The 14345-nt window shown below is 36.1% G+C and overlaps 1 protein-coding gene across 5 annotated transcripts in view; it reads right to left on the reverse strand.

The window, feature by feature from the left end:
* Positions 1–14345, reverse strand: part of ASAP1 (ArfGAP with SH3 domain, ankyrin repeat and PH domain 1) — a 148687-nt gene that overhangs the window by 28273 nt on the left and 106069 nt on the right. For all 5 annotated transcript variants that reach the window (XM_027684457.1, XM_027684454.1, XM_027684456.1 and 2 more), the window contains 7 exons: positions 12017–12180; positions 10321–10454; positions 9122–9213; positions 8368–8554; positions 5873–5958; positions 4211–4326; positions 1884–1951 (listed from right to left, as the gene is read on the reverse strand). In XM_027684457.1, the coding sequence (XP_027540258.1) occupies positions 1884–1951; positions 4211–4326; positions 5873–5958; positions 8368–8554; positions 9122–9213; positions 10321–10454; positions 12017–12180 (847 nt within the window). The remainder of the gene's footprint in view (positions 1–1883; positions 1952–4210; positions 4327–5872; positions 5959–8367; positions 8555–9121; positions 9214–10320; positions 10455–12016; positions 12181–14345) is intronic.

Consider the following 14345-nt stretch of genomic DNA (forward strand, 5'->3'; position numbering starts at 1 on the left):
AGAGCAGTTCATGGTTATTCTGAGGAGATAAATTCTCCTTTCTAAGGCCTAGATTTTCCATCATTATTTATTCCTTCACATCCGTTGAAGTGTAGTCTACTAGTCAATTCAGGAGAGCCTTTAACCATCTTTCTGAAATAAAATATGTAATAAAGAAAGTATTTCCAATCTGTTATGCAAGTATTCATGAACCTACTTGAGTTGAAACTGAATTTAATTACACAATTAAAACTCCAGTTATGCAACAGAAATTAGCTTAGTACATGCAAACACACAGCTATTTATCTTGTACTTTGTTATTGCCAGTGGTAAACAATATGCTCATTCATGTTTTTTTTTCACTCTTAATCATATCTCATCGCCACTTTCGAAAAAAAACGCAGAAATCATTTTCCTCTTCAAAAATAAAAAAAAAAAGAGAAAAGGCATAAATGGTCTCTAAGAGTTAGCTGAAATAATCAGTGAGGTATTTATGGAATTTGGATTACAACAACTGAAACACTTAACTGTTAGATAAGCTCACGGTAACATCCACTTGTTTTTGTTTGTTCTATAACCCAATCAGTTGGTCCACATTAAGGGTAGATATCACTGTACTGAAGTGATACTCTAAAGAAAAAAGCAATCCATTCCAATTGTGTGCTGTAAAGCCAATCTGTTTTTCAGTTGACAGAATACCCAAACTACTGGAAACAGCACTTACACAGCAGACGTGGCACCAACTGAGAAGTCAGTGACAGTACCACCTTATCAGCCATAGCAAAATGTTGACTTGTATCCCCAGAAACACGGAAAATTATTTTGATTTCTGAAGGACAAGATGTCTTAATTATGCAATGATTAATTCATGACAAGAACTTTCAATTGTCAAAGGAAAGGTATTAAAATTACTAGCTATGGAGCTAAAGTAGATATCCTCGGATCATCAAAATGAGGAAAAAAAGGAAACAGAATTAAGCAGCAAGTGACGACTGTTTCATAAATTCTCCTGGTTTTGTCTAGCATGTGTAACTGCCACACTATTTGGACTTTTTAATGCATTGGTAGTAATTAAATTCACTTGCCTACTTAACGCATGCTAGTGGTACCTCAGAGAGCCACGAACAAACAAGCTTGCTGGTTTGATGTAGAATCCTTATTCCTGGCTAACTGCTTCAGAGGAGTACATGGGAAAATTCTTAACACATTTATTTCTTGAACACCAATAATTTTCTCTAGAGGCATCTGTTAACATCCCTCATATGTTCTCAAAATTCCAGAAGGTTTTTGCTCTGATCACGTTCAGTAGAGGGACAAGGTCCCATAGAAGCTGGTGTTCTACATTTTTTGACATACAAACTTGCAGACATTACACTTTTGCTTCTTTCTCCATTAAGCAGGTTTAATTTTAAGTTGTTTCAATCCTCTTTGTAAGAAGACTTTCACCATCTCTAAACTACTTGTCCCATTAAATACAAAAAGCCAAAGCAGGAACAGACAAAGATCCAGACCTAAAAGGTCTTGACAGATGTAATATTACAGAGGATTGTTTTGTACTTCTGTTATTAAAGTCTTTAAAAAGAACTTCTGAGGTGATGACGTCAAATGTCCTTGAATGATTTATTTATTGGTATATGTAACCCTCCAGTGTTTAAGGTCTTCAAATATCTTGGTGAAAATAACTAGTACTGCCAACAGAAGTAAGATTTTTTCACTTGAAGTGTTACAAAGAAAATTACTGTTGTGTTTTAAATATTCACCTATGGTAGGGCCTTCAGATCAGCACACAGCCAGCTGGCAGCAATACCACATCTGAGATATAGTGGTAATTATATATTAAGTAGATCACATTTTTAAAGCAGTAAACATTCCCCTTGCCTTTCCCCCCACAGCCCTGTTCTTACCAGTTCCTCACACTGGACAGCTTTCGCTCTTTTTGCTGTGTCCAGAGCTGTCTCTCCAGCTTGGTTTACTACAAAATTAATAACACAAAAAAGAGTAATTCTTTGAGATGTCTAAAGAAACAATTAATTAACTTTCACTACTTGTAGCACAGTAACTTCTAAAAGTGATCAAAAATATCTATTTACTCTATAGCAGCTGCAGCTCTTTAAGATTCCATTCTAAGTGCTCATGCATTTCATGTATCACCAGGTTCTTTCTGAACAGCAGCATCTGCTGGGACAGTTCCCAGATCCCTCCTAACCATCCTAGCAGAAAATATAAAGAAATTTGGTCATTTCAACCTCCATTTAACACCTTTGCCAATAAAACTCTTACATGAATAATCAGGAAAAGCAAGTACCGAGGGTAAAATGGCTCAAAAAAGAAAACTATTCTAAGATTTAAAAAAAAAAAAAGTAAATGTTGATCCAAGCACATTTTACTTTCATTAATATTTAGAGGTTTGAAGCCTCAATTTGAAGACATTTGAACAAGAATAAATTTAAAACTTTCTAGCTAATTTGTTTTTATAAAGGCTATAAAATGGTTTACAATTTAAAGTAACATCCAATCGGAAAGAAAGCAATATCTGAGCTCTCTAGAAGGTCCTCTGGTACAGCATCTAATGGAATCCTTGCTAGATGCTCAGTAGGAAGTCTCAAGAATCAAAAGTAACCCCCACGTTTGAATCTTATGTGGATAAACTTAGGTAAAATGCCCATCACCAAATGCCATGGAGTTGGAACAAGGAGTGGTCTACAGCACATCCAAACTGTAAAGCATTTCTGTGATCAGGAACTGAAAACAGTCAGACTGAGGTCTCATAAGCACATATGTCTATGTGAAATATTACACAGAGAATTCCAGTCAGGAATCCTAGAAAATACAAAACAGTCATCTAGAAAGGCCTATGACTTTGAAAGAATTAAGATCCCTAGAAGAAGAATTTCCTTATGGAAAGATCTCTCTGAAATGGTTCATGGGTTTAATATGAAAAGGAATGAAAATACAGTACTTCCTGAGTGAAGTTAACACACAGACAGCTTAAGGGACTACATAAATTCCAAACATTCAGCTCTTGAGTATAAACCTGATGTTTTAAGGTCTAAAGACAATATACAGTTCAAAAAAACAACACAAAGAACACAACACCCTCTCCCCCTCTCTCCCCCCAAAAAACAAAACACCAGAAAAGTGTGAACACTCTTCTGGCACCTACGTAGGAGAGCGTTTAATAGAAGGACCAATAAACTTGCTTTGACTTGTTCAGATAGCTTTCTCATTATAACTACCAAAAAAAGGTCACATTACATTCTTTGACCTATGACAATATTGAAACATATTCTAAGGATGTATAAGAAGGCCAAGGAAACCAAAGACTTCTGACACTAAGCTATGCAACAGTTTTTTACCAGGAAGTGGAGGAAAATGATAACGATGAAGAAAAAGGGAGAAACCAAATTTTATACTCCCCAGTTTGCATCAACTGTTGAAAAAACTTTTCTTCTACACCAGTAACTGACTGAATGCAAATGTTTTATAGACATGCTGATGACACTTAAATCCTGAGCCTAACAAGCTGGATTCATGGAATGCCTTCTTAACTCACAAAATATGGTAGGGAAAGGAGAGCAAGTAGAAAATGGGAGATTATCCTGTGTGAGCAAACAGAGATTCTTTTTCTAACTAAACTTTTGGTAAGCCATGATAAAAAATGGACTAATACAGGCACAGCAAGTGTTATACCTGTCTCACAAATGCAAATGGCAAAGAGAAGCAGAAAGGCAGCTAAGAAAGCTGATCCCTTCCCTAAACAGCAACAGTGGTGGCTGGGACGTGCTGGGTAAAACCACAGTGCCAGCTGTCATTGATGTTAACAGAAGAATTAACCGTTGTATACACAAAACCCACACACATAGAAGAGTGGAATTAACATGAGCAGCCACTTGAAGCATTATAACATACAAGTTCTAGATTAATTTTACAATACAAACAATAAACCTAAATTCCAGGCAATTTACAATGGGTCAGAAATAGAGCTCTGCAGAAAAATTAGAGTTTACCCTTAGTATTTTGTATTAGAAACCTCTGTCACACTGTAAGAATTTAAGTTTCATTTCTTAACTGAATGTTTCTTTTTAGGCTTGTTGGTGATAAGGTCCTCACCCTTTTGACACAATTTTGTTTTAAAAGCTTACTTACCACAGGGACATAAATAAAGGTGGTTAAAGTAATGGAAAAAAATTTTAGGAAATTTTTATTTCCTAGTTTTAAATAATGAACTTACCTAAATCAATAGTTGGCTTTCCCCTCAAAAGCAATTTCAAACACTCAGGCTTGTTATACATACTGCAGTAGTGTAGAACTGTATTACCCAATGCTGTTTGTTTGTCCAGGTTTCCACTAAACACAAAAGAAAAAACAATCAAGACAAGTATAGTAGCTGTACTATTCACTTCAGATTTAGCATGCCTGTAAATAATAAATTATTAGGATCTTTACAGGCACAAATATGAAGTAGGAGAAAAAATATTTTTAAATTAAACATGACTTTCAAAGACTATGAAAAATAGTTCCAAGGACACTGGAAATACCTGAGCTGTGATTGAAAAGAACTGTGAATCTACAAATGTTAATTTAAAAAATTAACGAAGTGAAACTCAAATATTCCAGCCTAATCCTCTGTAAGGCCATTCCAGTTGTTTTCCACCTGCCACTTTATTGGAATTTCTTTTTTCAAACATGCTAAATTAGCCCAATAAAAATATCTGAAAAATCATCCTGAAACAGTTAAAATAGGTCAATAAGTCCTATGCAATCAAGGAAATATGAAAAAGGTGACCGTGAGAATGAACAATATTAGGATATACACTGAGTTAGGGAAAAACCAGCTGTGAAAGGAGGTTCACAGGGCTTTTTAAAAACTGTACTTCCTTCAATTTTCAAGTTCTAAAACCAGGTTTCTCCAAAAATGTCACTGCCATTTTGGGATCCATATAATACATTTATAAAACGGCAAAGCAAAGCTCAGGAGGTGACAGCTTTTCCCAGTGTTACCCATACTGAACAATAAGTGCAGAGTCCACAGGGTTGTAAAAGTGCTCTTAAACTTGAGACTGAGACAAAAATATAGACAGCAGACAGAAACACATACGAGATTACAGTTGTCTGAAGAAACTGTGAAGCTTCATAATTAAACAAAATAATTATAAGTAATCATCCAAAATAAAAAATTCTTTAATAATGCTCAAAATAATAATTTGGGCTTCTAAAACATTTCTTAAATTACAGTCTCAAACAGTTTGCAAATATTAGTAGTTTATTTTTTATTTGTTACTTCAATAACATTCTACTATAATCAGACTCGCACTTTTCATTAGGGTTTTTTTACTTCTATGAACACATCCCTTCACAACAAAGAATATCTCAGTGAATAAACTAGATGTTGAAAATTACTAATTAAGAAGTTAATGCTCTCAATAGCTTTAATACAGTTTATTAAATATTGGAACACCTTTTTCAAAGTCTATCTATAGTCTGTTCATAATTTTCTGAGAAAGATCCTTGTTTTCTACTCTTACAATTTCTTTTCATGTGTCCTGTATTTGGCACATTTACTAGCCACCCCTCCTCTACCTAAACTATTTGTTTGCATTGCTTCATATTGTCATGTGCTCTAAATCAATGCTTTCTTGTGCTCTGCAGAGTTTTTCCTTTCATCCTATTTTTATGTAACTGCTTTCCATGTTTTTAATCTACACATCCTTCTCTCTCTCTCCTCATTAGGAGCGCAAAGGTCAACTCGAAGGTGCTAAATTATGCTCTTTTGGAACGTATCTAAGGAGAAAGATTACAAGTGATGAGCAAACACCATCCAAGGCACTGCCAGGATAGCTCTGAACCTTTATATTTTTCATGCACAATTTAATGATAAATGAGCAATCCATACCAGTTTTGTACAAGGAAGTCAACCAGATGGAGAGAGGTTTGGTCAGCAGTCCGGACTGCTAAATGAAGTGCTGTTTCACCTGGCTCCTAAACACATGTAAACAGGAGTTAGATTTCTGTGTCTTACTTCTGGAAAGCTTGTAATATCAGACCTTACAAGATACATGTCATTCACTCTTTTACAAATCTTTCAACAGAAAAATACTATTAGGAAATTACAGTGAAAATGGTTGTTGCCTTTCTTATCTCTAAAAGACACCATGTGCTTCAAAGGAAATGCCATCATACTTTCTGAGATCACAGCTTTCTCAAACCCAGTTTTCCCTTTTCCCTGTTGGATGGAACGACCCTGAGAAGTCTTTAACTATTTTAGCTACTAGTAACTAAAAGGGATCCTGTCAGGAATACTGAGTGAGTTTACAGTACTTGTTGCTTTATGACACCCTAGTGAGCACCAAGCACAGCCACAATACTATTTCCTACAAAACCAGGGGAAAAAAACACCACAAAAATCAGTCCCACATACATTAAATCTCTTACAGACTTGTAGAACAGTTGAAATTGGAAAGGACCTGTGAAGATCATCTATTGCAACCTCTCTCCTAAGCAGGGCCACCTAGGACCAGTTTCCCAGAACCATGTCCAGAACAGAGACCCCATAAACTCCCTGGGTAACCTGTGCTAGTGCTTGGTCATTTTCACAATAAGAAAATGTTTCCTGATGTTCAGAGGAACCTCCTGTGCTCCGGTCTGTGCCCATTGGCTCTGGTCCTGTCACTGGGCACCCCTGAAAAGAGCCTGGATCTGCCTTCTTTGCACCCTCCCTTCAGGTGTTTACACACAATGCTGAGATCCCCCTGAGCCTTCTCTGACCTGAAGCCTCCCCTCAGCCTTTCCTCAGGTGAGGGGGTGCTCCAAACTCTCACGTTTGTGGTCCTTCATTGCACTCTCTCCAGTATGTCCAAGTCTCTCCTGTTCTGGGGAGCCCAGAGCTGGATACAGCATTCCAGCTGTGGCCTCATCAGTGCTGAGTAAAGGGAAGGATCACTGCCCTCGACCTGCTGGCAATGTTTCAGTGCTGCCTAGAATAAATACCACTGCTGGTTCATGCTCAGCCTGGTGTCCACCAGGACACCCAGGTCGTCAGAGACCAAGCTGGGTGGGTCTCAGCATATACTGGTGCATGGGTGGTTTCCTCCAGATGCAGGGTCTCCTTGTTGACTTGAACTGAGTTATACTTTATTTTCTATATATATATATATCATATGCATTAATGCATTTAGATAGAAAAGCTGTTTAATTCCATTTAAAAGCTGCAAGAGAAGTTAATCTAGATCCAGATTTCTTTAACTCCTATTGATCATAAAGGACATTTTAAAAAAGCATATTACAGTATGTATACTTAGAATTAAAGTCCAATTTAGAAAAAAGATATTACTTTATTAAACATCAGAGAATTTACAGTGGAGAATGCTGCTGTAAATGTCCTAACTGCAGACTACATTTCACTTGGTGCTCATACCTTTCTAAGTACCACTGCCTGTAACAGCTGAGAAGCACCAAGGAGCTAGTTCTGTGCTAACTGCTGTGGATGACAAATACAAAAAGCTTACCCTGCAGTGAGAGAATTTGTCATGTGTTTCCATGATAAGCACTCTGTGATAACTCAAGTGCTGAGACTATATTGAACTTATCCCCTTCACTTCATACAGACACTTCATACTGTGTCCTTTGCCATCTTAGCTATTTTCACACAACTCGCTGAAAACATTCTGTGACATCTCTCCAAGTTGGGTTTAAAAGTGATGGGAGAAAACATTGCTGAGCAAGTGGTTACACAGCATTGATTATCTATAAAACCATGTTATTTTGCTCATAAGCAGCATTTCTCCATGGAGAATTGAGGTCAACTAGGACTGATTTTTCAAAAAAACCCAAAAACCTGTTACTGACTTCAGAAGGAAGATCAAGTATTCAGAACTTTGTTCGAAAAAAAAAAAATCTCCTCCTGGTTCAAAGACTCTGTACTTCTGTAAATGTTTCATCAGAAGCTGTGGGGGTATCAGATTTATTCTTTCCTCATCCACAGTAAATAGAGACTTGCAGACAGTCAATAATATTTTCCTTCAGCAACTATTTTAAAAGCAGGTATGATATTGTCTGTCATATCAGGTGACTCTGCACTATCAAGTCAAGTCTCCTTTCTCTGGGCCTTTTCCTAAACGAGACACATTGCAGAACAGGTGCTTTCCAACATATTAAAGTTGCAGCAAGAACAGCATATTGCATTTCACACTCCTTTAGACCAACTGCTGACAACAGATAGTGTTCTTTTCCCTCTCCACAAGGATACCACGTTAAGGAAAAGAAATAAAACCCCACCATTTTCATCTGTTATTTTGCTTGTTTTAGCATCAAAAGGCAGCAGACCCAGGTCCTGGGCACTTTACAAATACACATTATTTAAAATATTCTTTGTTTACCTGATAAGCTTACCTGTCCAGGCTCCAACAGTGGCTCCATTAGCTCTACCCCCTCTGCATAGACTTGAATTAGTGCAAGTAAATCCCTGGATTTGACAGCCTCAAGTAATTCACTCAGTTTAGCTGCTGCAGATGCACAAGTCTTCCTAGAGAACTTATGATCTACATATTTAGCAGTGATAAATTCTTTACGTGCAGTCCTGTGGGGTGTGAAAATAGAGCTTGCTTTAGAAATTTTAAAGAAAATGGGTCAACGATTTTAATTTACAATCACCTTGTCTAACTCAGGAGATGACAAGGGAAGGGGAAAACTATCTGATAAAAAGTGTGTTATTTATTGTTATACTTCATGTCTTTCTTGCAAAAAAGTGCAAAATACAGTAAGTACATTGTCAAATTTATCCTCTCTTCTTGTTATATATGAAAATCACTCTGACTCTGGGGACTAAGACCAAAGTAAAAACACAGCTGGTGTCATTTAGTCCAACTGTGTTTATTACCTGAAGGGATTCTATAAAACTCAAAACCATTCAGGATTTTAAATAATGAACCTTGAAACCCAAACTTAAAATTTTTCTACACTGAGAAGCTGAGGTAGATAAAATGTGGCTACATAACTTCTAAGAAACTCCACAGTTGGAGTAAAAATCCCCACTATTCTGCCATTCTAGCCTTCCTCTAGCTTGGTTACTGTTTAAAACACTTTACATCAAATATATATTCCATGGTAAACTTAATGTTAAAGATTTTAGAGATTAAAGACTTACATATCACTTGATGGACTGGGTTTAGGTGAAGGACTAGGTAAATTCCCTTCCATAATATCATTAAAACTAGTATTTCCTACATTCTTGGCCAGCTGAAATAAGAAAAAGAACAAATGACAGTGAGGGCTTTTGGGGTCTAACAGCAATCTAAAAAATGGACTATTAATGTGCCTTTTCCACACTACTAATAAAAGACGGAATATGCAGGACTGCAAAATGAAAGCACAGTGATTGCATGTAAATATAGAGCAAATAAACAAAATTTTAAGTGTAAATTCTATCATCTCAGAACTTGTATAATAGACTTCATAGTCACAGCTAATTGCATTTCAAGTCAGTCTGCCTTCAATGCATAACCCAAAATGAGAATGAGGAATCAGTAGCATGAACATTGAAATGGTGCTGGTACACTGATCAGGAAGCTACTTTTGGAAAGAAGCTCAGACCTATTGAAGGTCATGCTTAGCAAAATTTGATTTATATTAATAGTAACTTTGCAAACAACTCAGTATTTCAAAGAGAGAGCTAGTGCTAATGTTGAACCTATACCCAAATCCAGAACTGCCTTCTATCTTCTCTCAATTTCCCCAATCGAAATTTCTATAACAAGTATCTTCTCTCAGGCCAAACACAGCTCGGGAGAGATAAACCTGCTACAGTTGTTTCTTTTTTCTTTCTCTATATCTTTTCTTTTTTTTTTTTTTCTAGTAGTCTCGCATCAAATTCCTTTCATAACTTTAATATTATAGGGTTTCTTCCATCAAATTAAAAGATTAATCCAACATTTTTCTGTCAAAATTAGCAATAGTCATTCTCACTTGCCAAGTTAAATTAGCTTTCCTTTTTTTTTAATTGCATGAAATTTTAGACTGCCTTGATTTAGGGTCAAGATCAGCTATAGAGAGACAAAATTCTGATGGCACTAATCACAACAGATGTCAATATTCATTCTGCAAAACCCCAGGAAATGAACATGAGAAGTGAGAAATCACCAAAACTATCAATAATAAATAATATTATACAATATATAAGTATGCTCCTATAAAATACATACAAAATATGAAGGAGGTGTTCTGCAAAAACACATTCCTTGAAAAAAATTAACTGTAAATTATATATCTCAATGCTTCCTATATATATGTTATCAATTGTCTAAAAAAAATAAATCAGCAAAAATCATCCAAATTAAAGAAACTTACCAAGAGTTCAGATGTTCCTAATTTGTCTAATTCCAAAGACTGGATTCGAGAAATATGGACACCCATTTCTCTGTGTATTCCAGAACACTCAATGCAGGTTAAAATGCCCAAATTAGTTGATAGCCATGTTGGATCTGAGGAATTGAAAAACAATGTATTTAATCGAAGTACAAGAAAAGGTTTTCAGTGGTGGTAAGGAATCCCAATGTATTCTGAAATGATTCCCCATTTAATGTTTTAAAGAATGTAAATGTATGGAATATTCTTAGGTTTTTTTCTCCAAACTGCAGTGCAAATTTAACCACAAATTGCTACCAACGGACTTAAGTTTTTCAGATTTAGAGACAGTCCCAAAGGCACTGAATTTAGACTTATAAAGTCATACTGAATGAATGTATTTCAATACATTTAGGATTTATTTCCTGTACAAATAACATAAGGCTTTTAATTCCTATTTTTAAAAGGAACAAATCTCCTAAATTTGACAACCTCTGAAGTTTTGAAATTTACTTCTTAAACTTTAAATAGTCCTTTATAAAAGACTGACCATATCATTTTCCAGTATGTAAAACAGCAGTATGTTGTAGAAAATTTAAGGAATGCTAGCTAGTCCAGGAACAAAAATAAATAAAAAATAAATAAAAATTGCTGTCATGGAGGAGATCTGCATGTAATATTAGAATAGTTCTTACACTATGAATGCTACATAAGAAGCATGACCAGTTTTTAAGGAAAAGAAAAAGCTCCAGACACACTTTGTACACACACGTCTTCAAATTAATCTCTTCCTTGACCTTAAATAGTAAGCGCTGAAGCATTAGGTCAAGAGTTTTAAAGCAGCAAGCTGAGGTGCAGGAGTGAAGACTAAAACTTCACTATAAATTAAAAGATGAATGAGAACTGTAGTCTGAAGTTTCTGTAGCTTTACATAATGAAATAATTGAATGAACTGATTCCAGGATTTGACATAGTTATATCCCAGTTTGTATTTTTATCTTGCTATTTCTTATTTGGATGAGCAAGCATCTGCAAGATACATAATCTACTCAGTTCCAAATAAGCGTCACCTTCTTGAAGTGTCTCTTTAGATGAGAAAGCTGCAACAGTTGCCAGCTACCAAACCAATTCAACTGTGCTGGGTCAAGCTGCCTCCACTCAAGCTCTAAGCGACACTTAACTGACCTGTAGCTCTGTACTTCTGAAGATATTATCTTGGAGGATTTCAACTCTGGGTTTCATTCTTTGTACAAGACTACTTATTCCAGCTCTGAATAGTTCTCATACTGCAATTCCAGTAGTCTCATGCCAAGATAAACCTCAGAGTAAGATCCTAGCTAGGTCAATTTTTCCACAATCATTGTCTAAATATTACTCACTTCTACTTAGTAGCATGCACAGGATCAGTGATGCCAAGCAACTTCCATTCAAGTGCAACAAGCATCTAGACACAGTGCAACAAGAACAGTTCAAACTCCAGAGGGGCTTGAACTGCTGGAAGTAAGCACAGACAACACACAAAAATATTTTAGTGAATTAAACGGAACTAACGTAGGAAAGTCATATTTCTTCTTTTAAAAACAGGCTGAAGACTGAGAAACACATCACTTAGAAAATTAGTTTGCACTCTACAAACACTTCTTTAAAGAAATTACTTAGCTCCCAACAAGATGGTGATGACATGAACAAATTGAGATACCTGGTGAGCCACAATCACAACAGACTTCATTTCCGGGTAATCTCTGTATGTCATCAATAATGGCTTTTGTCAGATCCTCTAAACTGTTTTCCCCTGTGCTCTGCTCTCCACGGAATGCCATATTTAATGCTTCTTCTTTGCTGTTAGTCAATACTGATATCCATCTAGCACAAGATAAAGACCTTAATGAAGATCTGCATTTGCAAATACAAGTTAATCTATAAACTGTAGAAAGCTTGCCAGGAACAAAATATTAATGGGACTATAGGGAAGGACTCTATTGTGGGAGAGACTGAAGAGAGAAAAAGTGAGAGACAAAAAGGAAAGATTTGAGAAAAGGTAAGTAAGAATGAGAAGAGACAAATAGTTTTAATTATAACATCCCTTTGGTGAACAATTTTAAAGCCAAAGCAGTACAGTTCAAGTTTCTCAAGTAGGCAGAAGCTGTGGAAGAGAAAAGGGGCAATTAAAGCTCCTGTAAATTTAACCACTTTAAAAGGTGCCCAAAATCTTCCTGAAGTCTATCCTGTTATTAAAAGAGAAAATTATAACCCCTACTTTCTCCACTGTGCATCTTTCTCCTCACAGAGGCAACAGCAAGCACCCCTGTGAATATGTTGATGCCCAGTTGCCTTATAAAATGCAGGTCTCCGTGCACTAATCAGAGTCAGACTGTAATGCCCAAATTAATTGCCATGGCAACCAACAGAGTAAGGAAGAGAGGACGACAGGAGAGTAACCATATCAATAGCCAACACAAAATTTTAGGAGCAGCTCTTGACTGCAACAAATCAAGACTCTTTAATGATATTTCAGGCACCAGTTCCCCTGCCCCTCCCAACCACTTGTTTACAGTTTTTGTTTACACAACAATGTTTTAATTAAAACCAAACAAAACCCCTTCCCAGTGGCTTCGACGCTACAGGTGGAAATAAAGAGGGAAAGCAGTTACACTAAGGATAAGCACATTGCAGACGCAGTGTTGCTAATTTAGAAAAAAAACTTGTTAAAAAGAAATTCTCTCAGGTGTACTGATTTTAGATGTTTTTAGATCCACTGCAAATATCCTTTTTTACACATAAATATTTTAAATTGGCAGAGTCCTCAATGCATTTCATATTTACAATATCCAGATTGTCTGAAATCATCAGTGTTCTGAAATGTGCTAAAATGGCTGTACATTATACACTTCATGCATCTATGTCTTTTAAATTTTTCTGCACACAAAATAATCTGGGAACTTGTGCTTAAAAGAAAATGCTTTAAAAATATTGAAAAATCAACCTCAGAAACAAAAGAGAAATATAAAGTCTTGAACAAAAATTTGCTCCATAGTTTGCATGTTGAAAACAATTAAATTTACATCTCTTCTTACATGAGAGGAGCCCACACTAGATGGCATTATTCTGCAATTTTTCAGATGAAATCCAATGCTATCAAAAAAGAGGCAGCAGTGTCTTGCTTGTCTGTTATTATAGCAATGTTTGGTTAAACACACAGAGTAAAATAATAATTAAACTCAGACAGATAACATTTATTCTGACATTTGTTGACAATTTCTTTCAGGGCTACAATTTGATTAGTTTGTTAAAAAGGCAGAATTTAAACAAAACTCAGCTACGCAGTAACCATTAAAAATTATCAGATGTAATTAAAATAAATACAACACAACTGAGCCAGCTGTTAGTTTGATATAGATTTCCTTATTATGAGCACCTAAACTGTCAGAGCAACGATTTATTTGGGTTGAATTTGCTCAGGTAGAAAGAACCTGCTCTTCAAGGCTGCCTGTCACTGGTGTCACCTGTGGGTCAGAGCAAGGGGCACTGCAGTGTCAGCTCTTCCCAGACACGGCCCAGGCAGCACCAGCACAGGGACAGGCACACTCTGAATGACTGGTGCTACTTATACAAGAAGTGCCCAGTTGGTCACCAGGCCTTCAGGCCAGGCTGTGCACTCAAAAATAAACAAATCAAATCAGTAAATATAGTATGTTAATTCAATGTCAATAGTTTATAATACTGCCTTCTGACTGCTCTTCTTCCTCTTTATCTTATCTGTATTAGTCTTTTTTTTCTTCCTTAATAAAGAAAATGTGTTTGCTTTATCTCACAACACTGCCAGTGCCAAACTAACAGTCAAAAAGCTTCCGGTAATACTTTGTACTGTTCTCTCAAATAATTTTAAAAGTCTTACTAAATTTATTTGTCTTCTTGTTTTAGGACAAGAGGAAAAGGCCTCAAGTTGTGTCAGGGGAGGTTAAAATTGGATATTAGGAAAAATTTCTTCACAAAACGGGTTGCCAAGTACTGGAACAGGCTGCCTAAGA

This window comes from Neopelma chrysocephalum, unplaced genomic scaffold (assembly GCF_003984885.1).
Source record: "Neopelma chrysocephalum unplaced genomic scaffold, ASM398488v2 Primary Assembly neopelma1_66, whole genome shotgun sequence".
In the NCBI taxonomy this organism is placed as follows: Eukaryota; Metazoa; Chordata; class Aves; order Passeriformes; family Pipridae; genus Neopelma; species Neopelma chrysocephalum.